General features: G+C 42.7%; 2 protein-coding genes across 3 annotated transcripts; both read right to left on the minus strand.

Annotated features, from left to right (window-relative positions):
* Positions 1–10127: 10127 nt before the first annotated feature.
* On the minus strand, positions 10128–15848 carry slc5a7a (solute carrier family 5 member 7a). Its single transcript, XM_056608355.1, has 9 exons — positions 15760–15848; positions 15123–15366; positions 14774–14887; positions 14519–14674; positions 14177–14325; positions 13431–13574; positions 12805–12958; positions 11170–11387; positions 10128–10847 (listed from the first exon to the last, which is right to left on the minus strand). Exons 2-9 carry the CDS (start codon positions 15304–15306, stop codon positions 10176–10178), a joined length of 1791 nt encoding a protein of 596 aa, XP_056464330.1. The 5' UTR covers positions 15307–15366; positions 15760–15848; the 3' UTR covers positions 10128–10175.
* A 4754-nt stretch (positions 15849–20602) lies between these two features.
* arl6 (ADP-ribosylation factor-like 6) lies at positions 20603–27067 on the minus strand. 2 transcript variants are annotated; one of them, XM_056607652.1, is made up of 8 exons: positions 26903–27067; positions 25902–26052; positions 24157–24218; positions 23981–24049; positions 23679–23773; positions 22934–23063; positions 22023–22078; positions 20603–20701 (listed from the first exon to the last, which is right to left on the minus strand). In XM_056607652.1, the coding sequence occupies exons 2-8, from the start codon at positions 26022–26024 to the stop codon at positions 20676–20678; spliced, it is 561 nt and encodes a 186-aa protein (XP_056463627.1). In that variant the 5' UTR covers positions 26025–26052; positions 26903–27067; the 3' UTR covers positions 20603–20675. The 2 variants fall into 2 exon arrangements, with proteins under 2 accessions (XP_056463627.1, XP_056463628.1); XM_056607653.1 differs by lacking the exon at positions 26903–27067 and adding an exon at positions 26282–26852.
* Positions 27068–27309: the final 242 nt, after the last annotated feature.

The following is a 27309-nucleotide window of genomic DNA, read 5'->3' on the forward strand; positions in this document are numbered from 1 at the left end:
TACCCCTTATATTTTTTTCATGACGACCAATAAAAAACAACAGTGTTACCCCTTGTGTTTTTTTTCATGACGACCAATGAAAAAAAAACAGTGTTACCCCTTGTGTTTTTTTTCATGACGACCAATATAAAACAAGTGTTACCCCTCATGTGTTTTTTCTTGACAACCAATAAAAAACTACAGTGTTACCCCTTATGTCTTTTTTTTAATGACGACCAATAAAAAACAAGTGTTACCCCTCATGTGTTTTTTCTTGACGACCAATAAAAAACTACAGTGTTACCCCTTATGTCTTTTTTTTAATGACGACCAATAAAAAACGACAGTGTTACCCCTTATATTTTATTTGACAAAGACAACAGTGTTACCCTTTATGTTTTTTTTCATGACGACCAATAAAAAACAACAGTGTTACCCCTTATGTTTTTTTCATGACGACCAATAAAAAACAACAGTGTTACCCCTTGTGTTTTTTTTTCATGACGACCAATAAAAACAACAGTGTTACCCCTGATGTTTTTTTTCATGACGACCAATAAAAACAACAGTGTTACCCCTTATGTTTTTTTCATGACGACCAATAAAAAACAACAGTGTTACCCCTTGTGTTTTTTTTCATGACGACCAATAAAAACAACAGTGTTACCCCTTATGTTTTTTTTCATGGCGACCAATAAAAAACAACAATGCAATATGTGCAAATATATGCTTTTTTTCATGACGACCAATAAATGACAACCTGAGCATTAACCTCCGAACTTATCAATGCACCATCAAGACACCGAATAAACTCATCACAATGGTTATACTTGACTTTATAATTCGCATGAAATAAGAGTCTTCCAAGTCAACAGAGTACATCAACCGGACTTGAACCCCGGTCTCCAGGGGCTTAGCTCACAGCTCTCTCCACTTCCCACTGTGATTTGTAATTGATTTAGGTCTGAGGTTATATATGACAGTGCAATAGACATGATAGCATTAAATTTAAAATTGAAGATATTTCGTTTTCCACAGAAATTGAGCCGCGGTCTCCAGTGGGTTAGGCAGAGTGCACTCCACTGCACCACTGAGACGATGACAATACACAATAATCAATCATCAATCAAGAGGATATACATGACTTTAAAATGTATGTGTGTATTTCTATTATTTCCCTTTTGTTTTTTTTCATGACGACCAATAAAAAACGAAACTGTTACCCCTTATATTTTATTTGACAAAGACAACAGTGTTACCCTTAATGTTTTTCTTCATGACGACCAATAAAAAACAACAGTGTTACCCCTTATGTTTTTTTCATGACGACCAATAAAAAACAACAGTGTTACCCCTTGTGCTTTTATTCATGACGACCAATAAAAAAACAACAGTGTTACCCCTTATGTTTTCTTTCATGACGACCAATAAAAAACAACAGTGTTGCCCCTTATGTTTTTTTTCATGACAACAGGGTCTTCTTCCCCCGCCCCTTATGTTCATTTCATGACGGCCTATAAAAAACGACAGAGTTACCCCTCATGTTTTTTCCATATTGACCAATAAAAAACAAAAGTGGGCAGTATCGACCTTTTGCGGGAATCCGAACCTGCGCTGTTTAGAGTTTTAACCTCCGAACTTATCAATGCACCATCAAGACACCGAATATAGCCATCACAATGGTTATACTTGACTTTATAATTCGCATGAAATAGAAATAAGAGACTTCCAACAGAGGACATCAACCGGACTTGAACCCCGGTCTCCAGGTGGTTAGCTCACAGCTCTCTCCACTTCCTAATGAGATTATTTATTTCATTATGTCTGAGATTATATATGGCAGTGCAGTAGACATGATAGCATTACGTTTAAAATTAAAGATTTTATGTTTTCCTCAGAAATTGAGCCGCGGTCTCCAGTGGGTTAGGCAGAGTGCACACCACTGCCCCACTGAGGCGATGAAAATACACAATAATCAATCATCAATCAAGAGGATATACATGACTTTAAAATGTCTGTGTTTATTTCTATTATTTCCCTTTTGTTTTTTTTTCATGACGACCAATAAAAAACGACACTGTTACCCCTTATGTTTTTTTTCATGCCGACCAAAGAAAAACGACACTGTCACCCCTCATGTTTCATTTGATAAAAACGACAGTGTTACCCCCTATGTTTTTTTCGATACATTTCGACAGTGTTACCCCTTATGGGTTTTTCATGACGACAGATAAAAAACGACAGTGTTACCCTTTACGTTTCATTTGATAAAAACAACAGTGTTACCCCTTATATTTTCTTTCATGGCGACCAATAAAAAACAACACTTATGGCTTTTTCATGACGACCAAAGAAAAACGACCAAAAAAAAACGACACTGTCACCCCTCATGTTTCATTTGGTAAAAACGACAGTGTTACCCCCTATGTTTTATTCGATCCATTTCGACAGTGTTACCCCTTATGTTTTTTTGACATGACAGTCAACTGCAGGTTCACTGATATAAAAAAAATGAAAAACAACAGTGGTACCCCTGTCGACGTTTTTACTGGGATCCGAACCTGAGCTGTTTAGAGTGTTAACCTCCGAACTTATCAATGCACCATCAAGACACCGAATAAAGTCATCACAATGGTTATACTTGACTTTAGAATTTGCATGAAATAGAAATAAGAGTCTTCCAACCGAGGACATCAACCGGACTTGAACCCCGGTCTCCAGTGGGTTAGGCAGAGTGCACTCCGCGGCACCACTGAGGCGATGACAATACACATTAATCAATCATCAATAAAGAGGATATACATGACATTAAAATGTATGTGTGTATTTCTATTATTTCCCTCATGTTTTTTTTCATGACGACCAATAAAATACGACACTGTTACCCCTTATATTTTATTTGACAAAAACAAAAGTGTTACCCCTTATGTTTTTTTTCATGAAGACCAATAAAAAACAACAGTGTTACCCCTTATGTTTATTTCAGGACGGCCGGTAAAAACAACAGTGCCACCCTTCATGTTTAAATTGATAAAAAACGACAGTGTTACCCCCTATGTTTATATCCCTTATTTTTTTATCCCTTATGGGTTCTTCATGACGACAGATCAAAAACGACAGTGTTACCCTTTACTTTTCATTTGATAAAAACGACAGTGTTACCACTTATGTTATTTTCCCATGATGACTGATGAAAAACAACAGTGTTACCCCTTATATTTTATTTGACAAAGACAATATTTTTTTTTTTAAATATGTTTTTTTTCATGACGAGCAATAAAAAACGACAGTGTTACCCCTTATGTTTTTTTTCACGAAGACCAAAGAAAAACGACAGTTTCATCCCTCATGTTTCATGGGATAAAAACGACAGTGTTACCCCCTATGTTTTATTCGATACATTTCGACAGTGTTACCCCTTATGGGTTTTTCATGACAACAGATAAAAAATGACAGTGTTACCCTTTACGTTTCATTTGATAAAAACGACAGTGTTAACCCTTATGTTTTTTTTCATGACGACCAATAAAAATTAAACAAATCCTTATCGGACATTCCTTCGGATCGTTAGCAGCCAAGCCACACCAGTCCAATTTAGTTAGCATCAGAATCACACCAGTCCCAACTAGTTAGCACCTAAACCACACTAGTCCAATCTAGTTAACATCAGTACCACACCAGTACAATCTAGTTAGCTGCAAAACCATACCAGTAGCATCAAGTTAACATCAGAATTATTACTACCGGTTCGTCGGAACCCCATAACTAATAGACAATATAGTATGGATTGGGATGTTATCTATTATAGGATATTGAATGACTGAACTAGATAAGTCGATAATTAGACTAGTATACAGTACTTGTTTGACAAACAAAGGTTATATTCTAGCCTGTGTACGGCTACAGGAATGATCTGCAGGCTCATGTCATCCTTGGAAACTGTTTGGATATAGACAAAAATACAGGTGAAGGGGTGAACCATCTGTCTATAGGACTTTGTAACATGTATCAAGTAGATCAGGTACTTCTATGGGACCCTGATTGGTGCTCCTGACTTGAAGCCTGACATGATTGATTCTCGCAGGTTCATGATCTCGCCAATCTATCGCCTCGCAAGGTAAGTTCTGGCCTGCCTCCCGTTCAGTCAGAGTTCCAGCCGACCCGGCCCAGGGCGGAAAAATCACAATTTTTTATTTAATATGGGCTGGTGCTGATGAATGCACACACAAGCGCTGTTGAGGCTTTTTCGTCAGTTGAATCTACTATTGCAACAGTATTAAACAAACTGGAAGCTCTATTTTCTTTCTTAAAGATGAACAAGCAACTACACTTGTAGTTGACACAATTTGTTAATAAGAGAAATATGTTTGCCCTACTTCTGTCAGACATTTTCCATCAATCAGCATTATGTCTCATGTTTCGTCGCTCTGTGTCCATTCAATTTCGCCAGAGGCCTTTTTCTCTGAGCCCATTGATAACGCCCCTTGGAAATCTAAATTAAACTGAGAGGTTCCAAGCAAATTTGCAAACAATTAGACACAACAACACATTTGTTAATTGGTCTAGTGATGTCGGACTAGCTCTATTTTACTGTTTAAAGAAGAAGGAAGAAGAGGAATGTGGTCATGTTGAGTTATGTCTGAGAAAACTGTCTGGTTTGGGGAGTGAATGTGTGTGTGTGTGTGTGTGTGTGTGTGTGTGTGTGTGTGTGTGTGTGCGCGTGTGTGTGTGTGTGTGTGTGTGTGTGTGTGTGTGTGTGTGTGTGTGTGTGTGTGTGTGTGTGTGTGTGTGTGTGTGTGTGTGTGTGTGTGTGTGTGTGTATCTGTAAATGCATCACATGGGACCTATTCACGTCTTCTTTGGTTACTGGTCTCTTGGAGTGCACAGCTCCCCTGAGGCCACTTGGCTTCTCTGTGTGTGTGTGTGTGTGTGTGTGTGTGTGTGTGTGTGTGTGTGTGTGTGTGTGTGTGTGTGTGTGTGTGTGTGTGTGTGTGTGTGAGAGAGAGAGAAAAAGGAGAAAGAGACAGGGAGAGAGACAGGGGAGTGAGGGTGTGCACGCAAAGAGAGAGAGTCTATGCGCAGGAGTATGGAAAAGGGAGAGCGAAAGAGACGGTCGAAAGGGGAAGAGAGAGAGAAAGCGATGGAGAGAGGAACAGAGTCTGGGACTCTGAGATGATAAAGTGTCCCTCGATCTCAACACGCCCCTTCATTCACATCCTCACAAAGAGAAGAGCTAGGGGGGGTTCACGTTATATTACATAACGACCCCCCCACGTGAATAGAGACACACACACACACACTCACACACACATGCATAGAGCAGGCTAGGGTTGGCTGATGTAGGCAGACAGCCCCTCGACTATCTTTGGTTATCTATGTGGAATATATCTGCCCTCTGAAACCCCCACCATCATCAACCAACCACTACATAATTTTTTTTATGTTGAATAGTTACATCTCCTGAAACAACCACATCTTTGAGTATTTAGGTGGAATAGCAAAATCTCCTGAACCAAGCACTACATTTACTTTCCAGGTTGAACAGTTCAGTCTTTCCCTGACAGATCCATGTTTCTTTTCCAAGGTCATTACAGGAAGTGGTCGTGACATTAAGAAGTTTCAGGCTGCTGGGTTGCTGGTAGTGAGCAGCGCTTCTCATTCCTGCAGATAGAGGGAGGAGAGAGAGAGAGAGAGAGAGATAGAGAGAGAGAGACAGAGATAGAGAGATGGAAAGAGAGAGCAGCCCGAGCCGACCTGCCCTAATCAGGTTCCTCTCTGGATGATCAGATTAGCGCTGTGGCTGCGGCTAATTCTGCGGGAGAAGACCGCTCTCTTGCGTCTCCCTACGCCATACTAATGGCGGTGGAGAGGAGATTCCACCCCTGCTTTGTTTCAAGCATCCAGGGAGGAGGTAAAGAGTTACTTGCAACTAGCATGCATGTAGAATGGTTCCAACATCTCTAAAAAACCCTAGGTTAGGTTTTGGTGTTTGGGTATTTCGTTGATGATACTGACGTGTTTGTTTGTGCTCTTATCTTTCCACCAACCACAACTGCCTCTCCATCGGCCCTCCCCCTCTCTCCCCCCACTGCCTCGCTCCGGTCCGTTGTGATTCAATAACAGGGGACATCACTTAGAGGGGACATAAATATCAGGAGCTTTCCGGGCCCTCTGCTCCTTGCTGCGTCACTAGGGAACGTCACTACAGGGGTCGATTTATCATCCAGCCCCCTCCGTTAACCTCTCTATTCCCTCTATCATTCTTCATATTGATAAATCACGCATCACGTCTTCCACTTTTACTGCTCCTATACGCTTCTTCTGCAGGACAGGCTAATGGTTAGGGTTCTGGGTTCGATCCCCAATGTCTAGTCTTAGATGACCCCTAAACCTTAGCTGCTCCTTAATAACATATGACAGCATTCAGTGTACGAATCTTTGGATAAAAGTATATTCTAAATCACTGGATACGGAGAAGAAGGGAACAGAAAAATAGCAAAAAGGCATATAGGATTTCTTATCTAGAGTGTATGTGTGTATGTGTGTGGTGCACGTCTCATTAGGTTAAAACCCTTCCTCTACCATCGCCGTGGTGGTGATTCAAAACCATCATCCCCACCACAACTCCAGCAACACTACCCCCTCCATCTCTGCATAATAAAAGCATTTGTCGATATATGTGTCTGTGTCCCCTCTGCCAGGGAGCTGTAAGAGAGATGACTATCTGCACCCTTTAGTCCCTTCTCTCTAATCTCATCTAGGAACATCCAAGATAGAGACCAAACAGACTTTGTGATAGCCTCGGAATTCCTGCATATCCAGTTCCACAAAGAAGCTGAGGGTTAAATATCTGACTGTGTTTTATCTTGTTGGCGGTCCAAATCATCAAATCAATTTATATTACATTTTATTTCCTTACCAGGTCGCATGTAGCTCCCTTATTGGCTGTTAGCCTTCAGAAGCTATTGGGGGAGTTTTCTCTAGAGGTCAGTCTTTACCATTGATCAAATTAATGGAGAATAGCACTTCAGCTTTTTACACTTACACTTTCAAACTATCCTTTGGGATCTTAGTTGAATTACATTTAATTGTGGTCAATTCTGAAACTGTTCATATATACATACTATGCTTAGATATTAATCCTTTTCATCACTTCTGTAGAGGAGGAAGAGGAGGAAAGGGAGGAGGAAGAGGAGGATGTCCAGACACAAACCGAGCACATATAAGCCAAGCCACTGAGCCGCAACTTAGCAGCAGCAATGAGCATCTCAGAGATGAAGACGATCTGGGTTCATCCCGGTGTTATGAATGAATGACTTGGCTTCAGATACCAGATTGAATGGCTGCTGCTATGCTCTCTACTACCCCCAACCCTCCCCACCAAAGACCACTCACCCCCGCCCCTCCTCCTACAACACTCCTATCCCCACTCCTCCCCCCCCAACCACCCTCTCTTAGTAAGTGGATTGTTTCTTGGCTGCGAGCCGGTTCTGTCATGATGCTTAATTATGAGGAGTGCTTTGCGATGTACTTCCTATGAATGGAGAACAGAACGCTCTTTCTCCTCCCCATCATCGTCTTCGTCGTCTTCGCGGTGTCTTGATAGGATTGGTCCCCTACACCCAAGGACGCACGAAGGACGGCCTACATGGGCGGGGCCGGGCGGGGCTGGCAGGGGAGGAGCTGATGGGCAGGGGAGTAGGAGGGGCATGCACGTCATCCCATCCCCATAGACAGCCATGGAGGTTGGTATAGCAAACCGTGACAATGGCGACGGCCTACGTAACCAAACCCCCACCCCCTCTCTCCCACCCCTCCAACAGTCATCCAAGCAACCCAAGCAACCCCCCCCCCCCCTCCAGAGTTAACAGCACTCAAGGTAATGTAAATAACCCGCCAGGGCTATTTTAAGACGCTGTCTTTTAACTGCGGGGATGATGGTGGACAAAGACGCCAGCCAAGCGATTGTAATCTCAGTCACGTTTCCTACCTTCTATGTCCTCATCCCCGGGCTGGGGCCTCGTCCGGCCGGGGACACCATCAAAATGGCCCTACATTTTGTCATCTATTTGCAGCAATAACTTCTATCTTTTATTTATCTGTATGCTAGGTAAAATATTATAATCAGACATCCATAATAAGTATCATGGTGTAATGAAAAATGAGTTGAGATGTGAAATATCTGCAAATGTTTCTGAAAAATTAGGTATCAATTAATTGAAATCATGCTGACTCATTTGTAATCACAGTTCTGCAGTCCCTTTAATACTAATGCAACAAAGCAATGATACAAATCTGTGTTTGTATAATTTATTACTTTCTTTTGTTTATGCTTAAAGGACATCAAAAATAAATTTGGCAGCCTTCGATAATCTAGCGCAGAATTTTCCCTAGCATCATTTTTTGTACAGTATACTCGTTTTTTAAATCACCTGTATGTTAAAACACACATCACAGAGAACAAATGATGTACTTTGCTTTCACAACAAATAATTGACATGATATTTCTACGAGGAAAATCTGTCTTTTGCTGCGATATTTAGTGTTTGTCTTGCAAATCACAACCTAAAACACATATAACGCACACACTGACACACACACACACACACACACACACACACACACACACACACACACACACACACACACACACACACACACACACACACACACACACACACACACACACACACACGTACACACACAGACACAGGTGGACGTACACCGCCAGAGACAATAAGATCGTTACATTCGTTTAAAAGTCTTTGTTCGCTGATTTTAAAAACTTACTCCAACGGTACAGTTGACAATAGGGAGAAGAAGAAAAATACATTTGAACACACTTAAGGCAGCTTCTTTTTTTTTTTACAGGCAAACCTTGTATATTTATTTGACATTAATTCACGTATGATTGAGTTTAAAATATGATTCTGCTGTGAAGTCTTTCTCTTCCTAAACAGTTACAGTTTCACATAAACTACCAACACTACAGCGACTACATGTCCTAACGAGCCTGATCTTGGAGTCCCATCCCTTTCAGATAGACACTTAAATACATTTGGATGAAATACATATTCATATGATATACGAATAATAAAACATGTATTTTCTTTTATTCTTATTTAGATGATATAGCTATCGTCTTATTTATTTTTCTGGATGGACTATATTTTTTATAGTTCAACCATATATCAGGTCAATTTAAACAATCAACATATATATTTTAGAAGTAAATATATAAAATATATATAATATTTGTGTTTCATAATTGTATTCTTATTGGAAGTGATTCCATTTGGCATAATTCTAAAATATGGAGTTTAATAAAAAACCTTTAATCAAAAATTGAATGATTATCAACTTAGAAGTGAGTGACAAAATCGCATTGTTCTATGCCTCTCTGTATGCTACCGTGAATTGCATTTAAACAAGTGTTATTGCTTTAGTCCAACAGAGAACGGAAGACACCTTCTGAGGTGAGCGCCGTCAGTCAGACATCAGACAGAAGTCATTCTACGTACCTGCTCAGCGATGGAGAGATACAGAGGCTGCTATTGTCTCTCATCAACTCCTAGCTCCTCTTCTGTTCTCTATCTCCGGCTACATCGTGTGATTGGTGATGGAGGAAACAAGGTGGATGGGATGAGAAGTATCTCTGAGAGTCTCCATGTCTTTGATCTGATTCAGGCCGGGCAATACACAATATGATGATACAGGATGGGAAGTTGACTTTGTGTGTGTGTGTGTGTGTGTGTGTGTATGTGTGTGTGTGTGTGCGTGCGTTTCTCTCTGTGTCTTTTACACGTTGTATGTGTGCATATCATTTCTTTTACGTTTGTTGCATTCTCTGTTTGTATGATGTGTTTGTTTGGTGTGTATTGAATGTGTTTTAATGTGTGTTTAACATGTTTAGTTTTCATGTGTGCTTTGTAGAATTGCGTGTGTTTATGTTTGTGACAAATTTTGTGTATTATGTTGTGTGTTGTTTTGTGTTCTGCAGACTCCCTCTTCTCTCTGGCTCAGAGTATATCCTGTAATGGAGATGATATTGCTTATATATATATACAGTATCTATGTTTTTCTTGTATATATATATATATATATATATATATATATATGTATATATATATATATATACATACAGGGGATCCAAGGAAGGAAGGTTGTGGTCTGTTTCCATGAGTATCCCTATACACTCATTCCCCGTCATGGTGGGAGGAGTCCGGGCTGGACTCCTCCTCCTCCTCCACCATCTCCGTGGGCAGCGTGTCCCGGCGCGTGAACGCGGCCGCCAGCGTGACGCTGAGTCGCGGCTTGACCGGCCCCATCTCCGACAGGCCAATGTTGTTGCCGCGGGCGACCAGAGTGGTCTTGTCCATGATCTCAGCGCTGTCCTTGGACACCACGGCGTCCAGGAAGTCGTACTTGTGCGACAGTTTGCCGCTCTCAAACAGGTACTTGGCCAGGTAGGAAACCCCCACGTTGCCAAGAAAGGAGGCCAGCATTGACATGGTCTTGAAGGGAAACCGCTGGACCACCACCTCTTCAATGGCCCCCGTCAGGTGGTCCACTCGCTGCTCCAAGGTCCACCCGGGGTAGTAGATGAAGGGGGGCAGATGGAGGTACGGCTCCCCGCCCCCGATACGTAGCACCATGCCGAAGAGGTAGGCGGCCACTGAGCCGTAGGTGTTGGTGCCCTTGATGAAGAGGACGCTGAGCAGCTGGGGGAAGATGATGACGTAGACCAGGTCAGAGCTCAGGTACCACAAGCCGTACACCGTACCCGTGACCAGCGCCATCACCGTGGCCAGACCCCCGAACACGAAGATGGTGATCCGCATCACCCAGACGATCTCCCGGTCCGATGCCTTGAGGTGGAGGAGAGGAGGAGGAGGGCGAGAGGAGGAGGAGGAGGAGGGCGAGAGGAGGAGGAGGAGGAGGAGGAGGAGGAGGAAGAGGAGTAACATTAGTTTATGAGAAGGAGCCGGACAAGGATTTCACAAAACATCTCATATCTCTAGGGAATCGGTTCCCTGTCAACATAACGCCAAACGTAGTGATGAGTAGGGCACTCATAGCAGCAAATTAATTGTCAGACATTGTTCTAATTATCATTAGTGGGGAGATTTCTTGGATTTGAAGGCGGAAAAGGGTTAGCGGTGAAGGTTAGGTTAGGGTTATGGGTCTTACCGACTGGCGGAAGGCCATTTGGTAGATGTTCCTGGCGAACATGGAGCTGGCAGAGAGGATGGAGGAGTCGGCGGAGGACATGACAGCAGCTGAGACTGCTCCAAGGCCGAAGAAGGAGACAAAGGGAGGACAGAGGTGCTGGAGGACGATGGGCAGGATCATGTCGGCCTGGTCCTTGTCCTTTGGGGAGATGGCTCCGTAGCTCGTCTGGTTCCAGTCTGGACAAAACAGACACCACTCAAACTTAACAAGAACCCTTGATCCGTGACTCGATAGTGGTGCAGCTACTGGCTAGGGTACTGGGTTTGATCCCCAGAGTCTGCAGTCTATCTGTCAGCATCCTAGTGCAAGAGGCTTAACCCCCTACCTGCTAATTAATGAATGTCTATCTAAAATTCACCGTAATTCATCAGACATCCGATGACCACATGAATAAATGGTCTAGAAAATTGAATTGAATCATGTTAAATTAATGATTAGTATGTAAAATAGTGAATAAATTATGCTGAATGAGTACATATTGATGTAAAATGGAAGAAAATGAATGCGCTGTATTATCTTGAATTATGTTAGATGCACAATGCTATTACTGTATGCAACAGCGGTATGTAATAATTATAATTATCTTTGTCACGCAAATAATGGTTAACAAGTGTGTGTATTAGTACTGATGGTGGTTTGAAGCAGAGTTGACAGAATGAGTTTGTGTGTGTGTGTATGTGTGTGTGTGTGTGTGTGTGTGTGTGTGTGTGTGTGTGTGTGTGTGTGTGTGTGTGTGTGTGTGTGTGTGTGTGTGTGGTGCCTTGCTCCTCAGTATAAATTCTGCTCTGCTTCATTATGGATGAACCGCAGCATCTGCTCTGCAGTATTCCGCCTCTGATCTGAGGTTCCAACACACACACACACACACACACACATACACATGCACACACACACACACACACACACACACACACACACACACACACACACACACACACACACACACACACACACACACACACACACACACATACGCGAAAGGCACGACCCCACAGAGGGGCTTGCAAACACACCCACACGCAAACATGCACACACACAATTGTGGAGCCCTTAGAACAAACACACCAACACACGTAGACAAACATACATATGTACACACATACACATACAACGACATGTAGAGACACACACATGTAAACACATCTGAGTATGTGTTTATGTGAGTGAGTGCATGACGGGGTTTAAGTGTGTGTAAATGTTTTTTGTTCATGTGTCTCTTTGTGGGCCCCTGCATCTATGTGTTAATGTGTGTGTGTTTGTGTGTGTGTGTGTGTGTGTGTGTGTGTGTGTGTGTGTGTGTGTGTGTGTGTGTGTGTGTGTGTGTGTGTGTGTGTGTGTGTGTGTGTGTGTGTGTGTATGGGCTCCTGTATGTCTGTGTGGGTGTCTGTGTATGTTTGTGTGTGTGCGCTCCTGTTTGTGCGGGCCGCCTTGTCTATGTGGGTGTGTTCACGCGTGCGTGTGTCAAGTGTGCATGTGTCTGTGTGCGTGTGTGTGTGTGTGTGTGTGTGTGTGTGTGTGTGTGTGTGTGTGTGTGTGTGTGTGTGTGTGTGTGTGTGTGTGTGTGTGTGTGTGTGTGTGTGTGTGTGAACTGACCAGTGGAGGCCCCAATGGCCCCTATGAGCACAGAGGGCACGGCCATCACCAGGCACCCGAACGCAGCCAAGAAGGAGAGCACCTGGGCATAGGTGGCTGAGGATGCAGACAGAACCCTCTGGAAGTAGACCTGCCATGGGATACCTCCCAGCATCTAGACAATACAACACACAATGAGGTACGAGACGAGATGAGAGACAGATCTTAGATAATGGACGGTATTAGAAAAGAGATCAGATCAGAGATGACAAGAGATGAGATAAGAGACAGGATAAGAGAAGAGGTCAGAGATGATATAATAGATATTAGGTAAGATAATATGATGAGTAACACAACTTGGATTGACCTTCTTGGGTTTAACAGCTTGATTTTAAACAGCTTGAGTTAAAAACTGTTTGGGTTCCAGCAGCTTGGGTTGAAACCCTGTGAGGTGATTCAGCGTGGGGTTAAATTGGCATGGGGTATATACAAGTTTGAACAACTTGAGTTAAAAAGGCAAGTGTTCAAACAGCTTGGGGGTTAAGACAGCTGGGGTTGAAACAGCTTGGGTTCAAACATCTTTTGGGTTAAAACAACTTGAACTTTTGGATTCTAATTATTCTGGGTTACAGAGAGGGGAGAGTTACCAGGAGGCAGAAGTTGTCTATCCAGACCCATGTGTCACCCGAGCTGATGCTGCCCCTCCATGGGGCCTGATACACCTCCTTCACTGCCGTCACCGTGATGTCCGCCACCGCCGGGTTGGTAAGGGCAAACGGTACGCTGATCCACTGTACACACACACACACACACACACACACACACACACACACACACACACACACACACACACACACACACACACACACACACACACACACACACACACACACACACACACACACAAACAGACATACACACACACAAAGTTACAGTGTGGATGGACAAAGTTACCTAATATTGGTTGTGGCTGAAGTGGTGATTCATGTCATATGTCAGCTTTGTTTTATTGAATGTGTGTCCTGAAGTGCTTCAGCCAACGGGCATTTAAATGTGAAGGATAGGATATGGTCAGTAATTGGCTGATCATAAAGTGAGATGCAGGGATTATGAGAAATGCTTCCTTCTATATTCAGGACCTCCACTTTTCCACATAGTGTACCTAAGACACTATATGAGAGCACAGTGCGCTCAATACATTATATGAGGGCATAGTGTGTTTAAGACATTATATTAGAGCACAGTGTGCTCAATTATATTGGAGCTGACGAGGCATCGCTTTAATGGAATCAAAGTAATTGAATGGAAAAAAAGGCTGTAATGTATGAGATTTAAAGATGAGAAATTAAGATTAGGATGTAACGTGCTAGGCCTGTGTTCAGCAGAGACCCACCAGACCAATGAAGATGCAGAAAAGCTGCACCACGTCGGTGTAGGCCACAGAGTAGAGCCCTCCCACCAGAGTGTAGAAAATGGCAATGAGAGCGGATAGAACAACAGACATTTTGATGTTGATGTCCACGATCACGCTCAGGGTCGCACCTGTAACCACAGGTATACGAATTAAAACTTTAAAGATAACAACACACATGACATAGCACACGCACACGCGCACACACACACACACACACACACACACACACACACACACACACACACACACACACACACACACACACACACACACACACACACACACACACACACACACACACAATGTCTACTTGAGACTCACCAAGGGCAGATAAGATGGCCGCAGACCAGAATATTTCTCCCATTAGGGCAGGGATGAAGAGCAGCCCCCCCATGCGCTTCCCGTATATTTGCTGGAACGGGTCCAGCATGGTGACGTAACCGCGCGAGCGCATCGGCTTGGCGAAAAAAAGACCACCTATACGCAGAGGACAAGCGCGGCAGCAAGACTTGATCGTGAATTTTATCGTAGAACAAGGTTTAATTAATTTCAACACAAAGTAACGGTGGCACCTACCAACTACAAGACTCAGTGCGTATCCGAACGGCGCTTGTGCCCAAGCTAAGCCGAAGCCAGGTAGATATACATACTCAGCCGTGCCGTTGATGTACCCTCCTCCAACCCAGGTCGCTGAAATGAAACACAATTAAATAAAGAAAATTAAACAAAATTGAAAGAACCAACTTATTCTATTTTTAAGACACTGGTTTTAATAAAACACATTTCAAAAAGTGTTTCTTGGAGCTGTTTTACTTCTATTTTTGATATAAAGTAAAAAACGGTTTATTTTCTTTTTGTTTGAAAGCAGTTAAGACAAAATTAAAAACTGGGGGCTATTAGGACAGGGGGTCAGTACTGGACTTACCTGTCATGGTGAATCCACCCACGAACAAGCCGATATCCCTACCCCCGACCATGATGGTCTCACTGCGGTCCGTGCCCTCCGTCTCCCCGGAGTGCTTGTTTTTCCACGCGGCCCAGATGCCCACAACGAGGATGAGCATATAAAAGATCGCGATGGCCACGAGACCCTCTATGTGGATAGTCATGGTTGCCCGTGCTGGGAACGCACTTATGTCTCGCTAGGAACGGCAGGGCATGGAGTAGTCCTGCGTGGGGCACACGGAATGGCACGGTGTGGTCATGGGACACACACTCTCAATGGCCAGGTAGCGACTGATGACTGATAACAAGAATCTAACTGAATCGTAAATGTAACCATATCATATAGATATGAGTTTCATTAAAATGTATCTGCCTGCGATTGTATTGCAGTTTGAGAGATGCGCGTAAAGCGCTTTTTACGCGCGTCCTTTTTTACTTAAAAATATGGATTGTCATATCCGAATAATATTCCAGAAGGGCACATGCCCATAGTTTGGTTTCAAACCACATGTTTATTAACTGAAAACAACTTATTTTTTATCCACGCATTATGATTTTTCATTCCAAGCGAGGAGCTACCACCAACAAACGATTATTGATCAAATATAAAAACCTACCTGAGGTACTTTCGCAATCATGTACTTCAAACTTTGTCAGTATCGTGTAGAAAAATGTTGACTTTTGACGAAAATGTGATGGATCGTCCTTCGATCCTCCTTGGACAAAGCGTCAACTCGGATCTTGGAAAGGTCCTCTCAGTGAAGCTCAGTTAGACTCCAGCTCACACGTCACCGAAAACCCAACGTCCTTTACATTAACATAATTCGTCCAAACACGTCACCGAAAGCTGTATCACGAATCCTGACACGCGTTTTCTTTCGAAGTGAATATATACGCCAAGCTACACAGTGATCCCAAATTATGGCCACGTTTCTTTAGGTAAATATATTTTAAAAGCCCATATACTTTTAATTTAATCAGTTTAATCGTCTGTATTTGATTTGGCTCGTTTCCCCCCTATCTTAATATCCAACACGAAGTGTTTTATATTTAATGGCCTCGTGTGAGTCTTGTCCCCGAAGCTTCGGCCATTTATTCTTCCAACTGTCAAACTGACGGCCAATTAGGAGGAGGATCCGCGTGTAATGAAAAGATGTGAAGGATGAATATGAAAATACTTTCACTTCCACAAACCCAGACACCATGACGCGCGAGGAGGCTATAAATGCGCGGAAAGGCGTGCGCGTTAGTGCTCGGCCCATAGTTCGAATATGAGCAAAGGGAAAACTTTCTACTTTATCAAGCGTCCCAAATATCGAATGGTAATCTTCCATGCATGTTTCAATACATCTCATATGAGAGGAAGGGAGATGTTTCGGCAGTTGAGACGCCAGACTTTTGTGTTATCCAGGCTGCATCAGCGCAATGGACAGAGACCTGCTGACAGAGTCTTCTAGTTAGTGGGTTACTTGCCCAGTACCAACCAACGTGCAATAGTATTATGTGAATAATTGAATCAACTTTTGATTCAAATGTCCTAACCTTTATTTTGATGTCAAATTGTGGCCTGTCAGGCTTCTCTTTTGCGCGTTGCTGGAAAAAGGACGTATTGAGTCCACAGCAGATGCCACGGCACGGCACAATACCAACATAAGACGCACTAAGACGGATTTCTCCATTTTTGTAATGACTGTTATTTAATTTACGTTACTACGTTACTCAAAACAAATACTACAAACAATGGGAAACTTGTTCGTGTTGCACTCTAGGCACCCAAACGTAAAACGCGGTCGGGACCTGGACGACATAATGTTTGATTCCAGTTAAATTAAAACATTCCAGGCTGAGGACTAACGAGCAGCTGTCCCTGGCAGCACAGGTACAAACAAACAAGCGCGCGCACGCACGCACGCACGCACGCACGCACACACACACACACACACACACACACACACACACACACACACACACACACACACACACACACACACACACACACACACACACACACACACACACACACACACACACACACACACACACACACACACACCGTTATTAATCTTTTTATTATTACCATAATTAATAAATTCATTTCATTGAATATATAAACAGGGTATACTGTTGTTTGCAGTATATTGCACTCCATCAACAGCGGTTATAATTGACTGTATTGGGAGAGCTATCTTCCAACGGTAGCAGCGCTGTAGAAGCGTCCCAGTCTTGACAAGCTGCTGATAATGAGGATGTAAACACCGTCTGTGGCGATCTCAAAAAACGCCCTCATTACTACTGAAGCTGCTATCCTTTCCTGGGAGAGGAAAATAAGTGTCTACTAGTGTCTATAGTTGCCTAAGTTTAGACCTAGGTACTCACTTAAAAACTCAGGATTGTGTGTTTGACTGCCAGGTGAAAGGTACTGGGTCCGATACCCATGCGTACGGCTTCGAAATGGTGTGGTTCGAACCTTGAGCAATATGTCCTAACCCCCAGCCGCAATATTAATGACATGTATCTGAAATATAAAAATCACTATGTTGCTGAGGAAAAATAAAAGTCTACCACAGTAGGCTACTGGCAAGTGGTGTAAGCTGCTGTTGGACGCGGCTGCTCTCTAAATAGTCCAGACATCTCATTCAGGTTCAAGAAAGCTGCCAATGCATCAGCTGTCTTTTATGCTATTTGCTGTGAATAAGCTCCAGGTTGGTTGTGAGAGGTTAACGATGGGAGTTATGGCGGGTAGTTAAAATGAAGTCACAGACGAACCATACCGTTGTCCAAGAGACAAACGACACTACTGGCCTCATCCACTGCTCTCGGGATAAAATGGATCCAGGCAAAAAGGAACATATTACCGCACTTCCATAAATCTGCCGTGGCTTTAAAAGTCATCTTCTCTGGGACCTGACAGACCAAATGTTCTCATTTAGAACAAATGAACATTGGTTTTGCCCTATTCCTAACAGCAACATCTGTCAATTACATAGCTACAGAAAATAGAAGAATAACAGATGGATGTTTCAATATACATTCACAGAATGTAGCGTTCCAAACTCACTGAAACACTAATCATGTGCACTATCAACATATGGATACATTATCATAAATCTTGTAGCTGTAGAAACTAAAGGTCAAAGTTCACACTCACACATCTCTCAAAGTGGCCGAACAGCAAAATGACGCGCCGTCTATGGAATTGATACAACAAACAACATTGACGTTCATTGTCTGGCAAGGTTTGCATTTAATATTTATATATCTACATTTCACTTGTGTTCATAAAAGGAAGAGAGAGGGAGAGAGAGTGGAGGAAGAAGAAGTAGAGATAAATACTAGAGAAAGAAAGATGCAGACAAAGAGGTGGAAGAGAAAAGAGAAGGAACGAGATGGAGACATAAAGGTAGAAAGAAAGATAGATGGATAGAAATATAGGGAGAACAGGTTTGCCTTCTTGAAATCAGGGCACCCGTTCCCTAGGGCAGTGGTTCCCAAACTGTGTGCCGCGGCACACTGGTGTGCCGTGTGGCAAGTCCAAGTGTGCCGTGGGATTTTGTGACAAGCCTACTGCAATATAGTATACAACTATACAAAAATAATTATTTTAATTTACTATATACTACTTTGAATGCACTCATTCCATAATACAGAGGCAAACTCTTTATCTAAAAACTATTTAAAAAATCCTCAAAGAGGATCCCACATTTCGCTGTTCGCGCAGTTGCGCGGTGGGAATTTAATTTAGACTGTGACACATCAAGCCAGTGAGCGCGCTATATAGGCTATGCCGAACACCTTCAGACCTTAAAAGAGAGGTTTGAGCGCTATTTTCCACGTGTGGCGGACATCGAGGACAATGACTGGATCCGAGACCCATTCAACCAGGAGTCCGAGTCCTCAAACGAGAAGCTCACTAGGAAGGAGAGAGGAGAGTGCAGAGCTCCGTGCGGACCGCACGCTGAAACTGAAATTTAGTGAGCTCACACTCGATCAGTTTTGGTTGGTTTGTGCATCAGAATATCCAACCATCTCCCACCACGCTATCGACCAACTTCTTCATTTCCCCACCACCTACCGGTGTGAGTTGGCGTTCTCCACTCTTGTTTACATGAAGAACAAGACCAAGTCACGGCTCTCTGTTGAGCAGGACTTGCGAGTGGCCCTCTCCTCCGTGCCACCAAGGATTAAAAAAATCGGTGCGCACCGACAGGCACATGTGTCCCACTGATTTGTTAGTAGGCAGAATATTTACAAAAAAAGCCTGATTCTAAATGTTAGTTATAATTTGTGGGTCAGATTCAGGACCATGCAGCTTTCTCATGGACAGTTCTCTGCTGAATTTCTGTTTCCTTTGCCTCACCTGTCTGGTTGAAATGGGTGTGTTTGATTAAGCCCAATTTGATAAAGTTTAAATATTTTTGTGAAGTATTTTGTTAATAAATATTTCATGAGTAGAATAGTTGTCTTTGTCACATCTTATTTGGCATTAGTAAATAATTATAAACTTAACAGATAAACAGATGATATTAGGGATAACACGTGTTATAAGGCTACTTTGCACAATAGGTGTGCCTTGAAATTTTTATTTGTCCTTTGGTGTGCCTTGGGCACAAAAAGTTTGGGAACCACTGCCCTAGGGAACCAGCGGGTTACAGGTTGACCCCTGGGTGACCCCTGAGGGACGAATACTCTGCAGCGTCCAGTAGATGAGGCGAGGGTCGTTACAGGGGGGAGGGACTAGAGAAGACCTGGATAATGAAGTGGGAATGTCGACACACACAAACACACACACACACACACACACACACACACACACACACACACACACACACACACACACACACACACACACACACACACACACACACACACACACACACACACACCACACACACACACACACACACACACACACACACACCACACACACACACACACACACACACACACCCCTCGAGCAGGGGACGAAGCCAGAGGAGGTAACAATTGTTGCAACTTCCCATTGGTTCATTTTATCTGCTGCTGCCGTGCTATTTTTCATTTAATCACTTTATGTTGTGAAGTAAAATAATAAGTAAAACTCATTGTGATCTCAACTGGGAAGAGGGACTTGCCAAGGAAGTGACGTCAAGCAGAGTTGGGCCCAATAGGAGTGTTCCTTATGACGCTATAATATGACAGCAGCCACCCCACAGTGTGTGGTATACATGTCCCACAGTAAATCGGCCCAGTGTCACACTAAACATAAAACATTCAAACACATGTAGACATGGCTGCATGGTTGCAATATCCCCTGGATCACCTCACCACTGAATGGTATTATACTCAGCAGTGGATCTTGGTGTCAGGACGTTGTTTAGAGAGGAGAACGACATGATAATGTTGAGTTAGCTGGTCCAGCCTTTATCTGTTGTTCGGGGTTTGGATCTCTTCGTTGGGGTGGGGGGGGGGGGGGGGGGGGGGTGTACCACGCTCCTTCATCGTTGTCATGGAGACAAAGGTGCTGGTTGCGTCTCTCCAGGGCGACGTCAGGCCCTCACGTCCGCAGGGTCCGGATCTGATCTGAACACATGGAGACATGCTTTGAATGCGCCGTGCACACATTTTTAATCAAACTGGCTTTAAACACGTTTTACACACACATCTTGTTGGCCTCTGGATGTAATCAGTGAGACTCATGGCCCAGATAGAGAGAACTGACGGGTGAACACTGTTTACTATGATGGACCATTATATGTCCCACTCATCATTAAAACTGTGGGAGTGGACTGGCAGAACTGAGAGTGAGCTGCTTCCAGTTTCCTACGCCAGCCTTTATGAAACAGAGACATGTGATCTATAGCCGGGATCCTCCCCAAGATGTCAGCTGCAGTTGCGACAATTATTTTTACAAAAATGAAAACGCTAATGCTCACTAGCAGGATTCTTAGCCTAGCTAGAAAGGGAAATGCTATCAGATACGTTTACTTATCAATAGTAAGTCCAAGCCCTTTTGGTAAAACTGACTCGAAAAATCCTGTTTCAAAGAAAGACCATGTTATTTTTGAATGTTACCACTCTATAAGACTAAAGATATAAAAATGAGTGGATGTGTTTGCAAAAATGTAGTTGCGTAGTTACGTTATTTTATAGTGAATAGAGCAGACCTTAAAGTGACTTTTAAGACATGTTAGAGTGTTTTTTGTAAATATCTCTCTCTCTTTATATATATGTATATAAATATATATATATTACAGACAGACGCACGGAGGCAGAGAAAAGGTGAGAGAACATCTGTTCAGGCAAACACACACACACACACACACACACACACACACACACACACACACACACACACACACACACACACACACACACACACACACACACACACACACACACACACACACACACACACACACATTCCTTCCCACGTAATTAGGTCTCCAGCACGTGGAACCAGATGGGAGTTCCGTCACACGGAGCAACAGGAAATAAACACACCAGTTAAACTCTACACAGAAACACAACATGTTGTGTCTAGTTATCTAGCAGTGGTGGTGCACTACCTTGGCACTCATTCACAAGCTTTAGTCTAATGACTGTGTGTCACGTTGGGATTAATTAAGTACCATTTTATATAATATCTCAAATTGTATTGAGTCTAACCTAATTGCAGTTGTTTGAAAAAATACTTGTGTATAGGGTTTAAAAACATGAATTCTGAAATTCCCCTCAGTAATAAATAAATAATCCATACTGTAATTGAATAAAAACCAACTAACCTAATCTAGTATCAACGAATGTAATCAAGTCTACGGTAGTCTAATTTAATCTAATCTAGTGTAATGAAATCTAAAGACTATAGATTTAGATTTCAAAACTATAGAGTTTACAACCCTACCTTGCAGCCAGTCCACCCCCTCCGGTAGACCCTCTCCTCTGAGGGCATCGCTGGCGCTGGAAGACAAACACACAGCAGAGTGGGGGTCACTCAGTATGTTGACCCCCACTCTTCAGGAACAAAGGAGAAAATGGTTTGATGATGTCGTGAAGCAATGCGGTGGTTGGCATGAGCCACTTGTCAGAGTTAAACATGCTGTTACTGTTTAACCACGTTTCCCTGGAGGTGAGAGGGTGAATTACATATGACACCCAGGGTTTCCCACAGCAGCTTACAGCTGAGGTGGCCGCCTAAGCAACACACGGCTGCTGTCTTAACTACGACGTCCAAAAAATAAGTATCTTTTTCTGCGGGAAACCCTGACACGGGACCAAATGTAACGGACCTGTAACTTAAAACAATCTACGGATTTCTCTAGGTCTGAACATTGTTGAAAACAATTTAGATAATTTAAGTACACAACTCAACATAATATTTAACATAGTTTGAGTCATTTTTCGATATAATAATGAGGAAATTGTACATATTATACCTTCAAATGAAACAAGCAAAGTCTTGTCATAATAATTAAACATTAAATAAAGAGGCCTTTTTATGCATGCCTGCTAGACATAATTTGTGTGTGTGTGTGTGTGTGTGTGTGTGTGTGTGTGTGTGTGTGTGTGTGTGTGTGTGTGTGTGTGTGTGTGTGTGTGTGTGTGTGTGTGTGTGTGTGTGTGTGTGTGTGTGTGTGTGTGTGACAGTGATTGACTGTGTGTGTATGAGATTCAGAAAGTGTGTGTGTATGAGACTGTGAGAGTGAGTGAGTGAGTGAGTGAGTGAGTGAGTGAGTGAGTGAGTGAGTGAGTGAGTGAGTGAGTGAGTGAGTGAGTGAGTGAGTGAGTTGTGTCAGGGTGATTGGGTGTATGTACCAGATGTGCCAAGGTTTGTCTTTGATATTCTCCAGGCAGAGCAGCTGGGAGACTTTGACTGAAGACAGAGCCTCACGGACGTCCATCTTGTTAGCGAAGAACAGGATGGGGACACGGCGATGTTTAACGTCTGGGGAGAAACAAAACATTGGCAGCAAAACACACTGGGGGTCGGTAACAATAACAACGCTTCTTAAGTGAATTCAAAAGATATAGTAGAAACCATGTTTGCCCTTTCGAAAAGACATACAGGTATTCAACGTGGTTGAAATGTTTTCATCAAACGTTGAACCAATTATATAAATAACGAAGAACGTGCAATCAAAAGCATCAGTAGGCAGCTTGTGACTATATGTTCAGGATAGAGATAAAGCCTCTTTTTGCAAAGATGTATTTGTGAATGGATCTCCATAAAGGAGCTATATATCTAGCTGTGAGGCACCAGAGCCCACACAGAGTCACTGAGTCCCTCATCAGGGACTGGAATAGCACTGGACAGAAGACAGTGGCCCCCCTCCTGGGGCCTCAGCGCCTCCAGTCAGGGGCTCCCAGTCTGAGACAGACAGTCGGGGGACTTCAGTCAGAGGCTTTCAGTCAGAGACCTCCAGACGGGGACTCCAGTCAGGAGCCTCCAGTCCGGGCTATCTAGTATGGGACCCCTAGTCAGGGGCCTCCGGTCAGGGGCCTCCAGTCTGAGACCCCAAGTCATTTGACGTTAGTCATAGACCCCCAGCATGGGACTGACCCGGGTGGTTGAGCAGGGTGTCCAGCTCCTCCTTTGCCACCACCATCCTTAGCTTGTCAGCGCTGTCAATCACAAATATGATGGCCTGGCCCTCCCTGTAAGACAGATAGGAGAGGGGGATGAGTTTAACCAGGACTGCATGTGCAGACTAGACCTATCTGATGATGTTCCCAACATGTATGGTTTTACCTAAATGTAAGCACCCCTTAATGCATTACGTAAACCTAACCAAGTCTTGTGAATAAGCGACAGTAAAGCCCATGAACAGTTATGTCTTCAGCGCCGCGTTGGAGAGGACTCACTTGTAGTAATGCTCCCAGAGGTTCCTGTAGCGACCCTGACCCGACATGTCGAACACCGTGAAGGACAGACTGGAGAGAGACCACATGAAGCCACATCAGCATCACCGGCACAACGCATACCAACCACAATAGCAGGCAGAGAATTCTATAGTGTTCCGTCTTCGATGACCTCATACCTCGAGGTCTTGAACTTCTCTATGTTGAAGCCAATGGTGGGCACAATGTCCTGTGTCTGGGCCTGGGGGGAGATAAGTGAAAATAAATGTATTCAGATAAAAAACATATGTAACATGGAGAACAGCTTACCAACAAATTCATCATCTGATTATCATGATTTCATCAAATAGATACCTTTTGATTGTATCTATATTGAAAATGAAGGTGTACCATTGATACATGCTGCTGCCTTTTTGGAGTAACTATAATAAGTGCTCAACTTTGATCACTTTCCTCATTCGCAGGCACTCTCTTCTCACGAGGGAGACGCCTGGAAGCTTTGAATCTGGAGATATTGCCTAGAGGGAGGGAGGGACTTCCGGGAAAGGCATAATATCTTCTTTCACCAGCGACTGTTAACTGACATGCTATAGGATTGGAATTTGCGTTTGGGTGGTAGGCTAGTATTTTACGTTTATTTGACAAGGACAATGCACAATATATAATTGAGCCAGATTATATCCACAAGGCTAAATTACATCTGTTGTCCAGTAGGGACCGGCGCTATCCAATAATACTCAGCATCTATCCCTAGACTACAGTTGGGTTAGAACAAGGCAGCTGCTAGACTATCAAAATAAGCTACACATCAACCCTAACAACCATTGTAAGTGTTGTAGCGGTTTAGGTTTAGGTTTAGGGCAAGGGTCACTAATGTGACCCTCACCTTAGCCTTGTCTCTACAAAACCATTGGTTCAGACGTTCCGTGTTAATTGTGGTCGATTAATTGAATGACTACCTCGGGCTGCGTGCCACATGCCAATTTTCACCAATGAAAACTTTATTTTGCTGGTGTGCCAATGTATGCTCTGTTAACTTTGGCAACTCAATCTGAAAAAATTGGGGAAAATGTAAACTGTGAGACAACGGCACATTTGGTGGGAAAACAGGTGTCGACTGTAGTCTTCTGAAATGGATCCTTTGTATTGGCTATAATCAACAGACTGTTGGTGATAGGTTTTTGTTTAGCCACTTTCTTGTCATGCAATTGTTTTAGCTTTGCAGTCATAGTTAGGTGGATGGTGATCCACAAATCCACACACACTATAGCTTATCACCTTGTGTCCGAGAAGCTCTCCCTTGGACGGACATCAAAAACAATCTTTGCAAAGAAGAAGGCTTCACACTACACACACCATGGCGGTATACTTTGTGTCTGAGAATCTGAACCCGCCTCTAGGATGCGCCTCATAAGGCTAGATGGATGAGGGAGATCATGAGAAGTGGATGTGCATTCTTTAATGCAGCCATGTTTTGGAGGGACGTTCGTTTTCAGGTTTTTTCCCAGTTCGCAACTAAAAGCTATTACTCTTTCAGAGAAAGTTGGTACATAAAAACAAATATGTCGTGATACATCTGCACACCATCAAGATATCAAAGCAAAGGCAACCTATATTCACAGCCCCTTGTAGCACCGACTGCTATCGAGATCAGATCACTACATATAACGGATAGTGATAACTTTATTCAATGGAATGTTGTTTAAAACAATAGAAGCAAGAGGATTGGGAAACGTAAATAGGCTATTAAGTATACCTACTTCCAACTACCGCCGCAATTGTTGCCGTCGAACTAGAGTTTATGAGTTTGATCTTTGTGGCATAAATGTAAACCAGATACCATCTCTGAAATATGTACGTATATTTAATATTGATTTATTTATATCAAATATTTGAATACATGGGTAAATATAAGGTGACCTACATTGGAGGGCTTGAGCTTGTTGATGATGGTGGTCTTGCCACTGTTGTCCAGGCCAAGACACAAGACGTTCACCTCTTTCTTCTTCAATCCCAACCACCCTGCTAGCTTGTCAAACAGACCCATCCCTCAGTCTGCATGCACCACGATCCTCCTGTTAAAGACATAGCAGAGTTGTACTTCACCAATAACGTGACGGGAAGTTATTACAAGAAGTTGATTCTATCAACTAAAATGCTAAAACGAATTTCCTTGGATTTTATGCAAAAAAGCCTCAATCTCATACATTAGTATGTTTTAATATTGACATTTTTACTGATAATTGTCAGTAAAACTATGTTACGAAAAACCACAGCTTGTAATGAAATTCCCATATATCTCACCCAAACGTCACTGCTATGGTAGTCCAATAAAAACAATTCTCTAGAACTGAGCATCATTCCAATTCGAACAAACATATTCAATTCCACTCATCATTAACTGCAGAAGTTCTAAAGTGGCACATGACCCACTCAAGCATGTAAGTGAATCCAGTTCATCTGATTCGATTTTTATACCGTATTTTTATGTAAACAATGTATAACAGTTCATGTAATCGTGCTTTAGTTTCCGTTCAGGGTTAAACATGCGGTTTATCCTAAATATATTAATGCAAATAAGCGTTAGTGGCAATTTATGGTTGAAAATGTATCGTAAACATAATGTACACATGCTTTGGTCTCAATTGAGCATTAATCCTAGCGTTATTCAAGCGAGGCTAGCTAAAGCTAACTGATGCTAAACAAGGACATCACTCATATCATATTCCATTCTCTGATAATACAACTATACATTAGCACACAGGACCTGTTAGGTGTTCGTATTAATATATTTAAATATAACATAATAACAGGGAGAGTCGGGTAGGAACAGTAATGCCAAGCCAAAGCGGTTAACACTCATACGCTAGTTGGTTAATAAGCTAATAGCGTGCAAACGACTACATGCCGTTAAAACGAATTTACCTGAACCACGGGCTGCAGATTCCAAAACCCGTTCTTTCAGAACATAGAACAATTATTAGAGAAAGAACGGGAGAGCGGCTGGATCCACATTCACTTTCCTTCCTCGACTAGCCTGGTCTGGAGAAACAATTACACCCTGTTGCTAAGGAACCAGGGTGTGTGGGTTTGCACGACTCAAGACTGACATCTAGTGGTCAGAGATGTGCACATGTATCACAGTATTATGTGTGTTTGTGTTTTTTAGGAATTAGTCATTTAGATATTTTTAATTGTTATTCCTATCATAATAAAAACATTCTTGACATGGGTATGCAAGACTGATATCCAAAAAAAATATTTTTTTATGCTTACGCTTGCTGGCGTTTATTTATTTTGGGACCATACATTTTACAGAAAGATTCACTTGA

Source organism: Gadus chalcogrammus, chromosome 14 (genome assembly GCF_026213295.1).
Source record: "Gadus chalcogrammus isolate NIFS_2021 chromosome 14, NIFS_Gcha_1.0, whole genome shotgun sequence".
Classification (NCBI taxonomy): domain Eukaryota; kingdom Metazoa; phylum Chordata; class Actinopteri; order Gadiformes; family Gadidae; genus Gadus; species Gadus chalcogrammus.

What these genes read in the sequence shown, in the direction of transcription:
- arl6 (XM_056607652.1), bottom strand. Translation starts at nt 26,024, where the DNA reads ATGGGTCTGTTTGACAAGCTAGCAGGGTGGTTGGGATTGAAGAAGAAA. An exon ending in CACCCTGCTCAACCACCCGG is followed by an intron (nt 23,064 to 23,678) that starts GTCAGTCCCATG and finishes GTTTCTCCCCAG; the next exon opens with ACGTTAAACATCGCCGTGTC. An exon ending in GACAAACCTTGGCACATCTG is followed by an intron (nt 22,079 to 22,933) that starts GTACATACACCC and finishes TTTGTCTTCCAG; the next exon opens with CGCCAGCGATGCCCTCAGAG.
- slc5a7a (XM_056608355.1), bottom strand. Translation starts at nt 15,306, where the DNA reads ATGACTATCCACATAGAGGGTCTCGTGGCCATCGCGATCTTTTATATG. An exon ending in GGGTGGATTCACCATGACAG is followed by an intron (nt 14,888 to 15,122) that starts GTAAGTCCAGTA and finishes GTTTCATTTCAG; the next exon opens with CGACCTGGGTTGGAGGAGGG. An exon ending in CGCACTGAGTCTTGTAGTTG is followed by an intron (nt 14,675 to 14,773) that starts GTAGGTGCCACC and finishes CTCTGCGTATAG; the next exon opens with GTGGTCTTTTTTTCGCCAAG.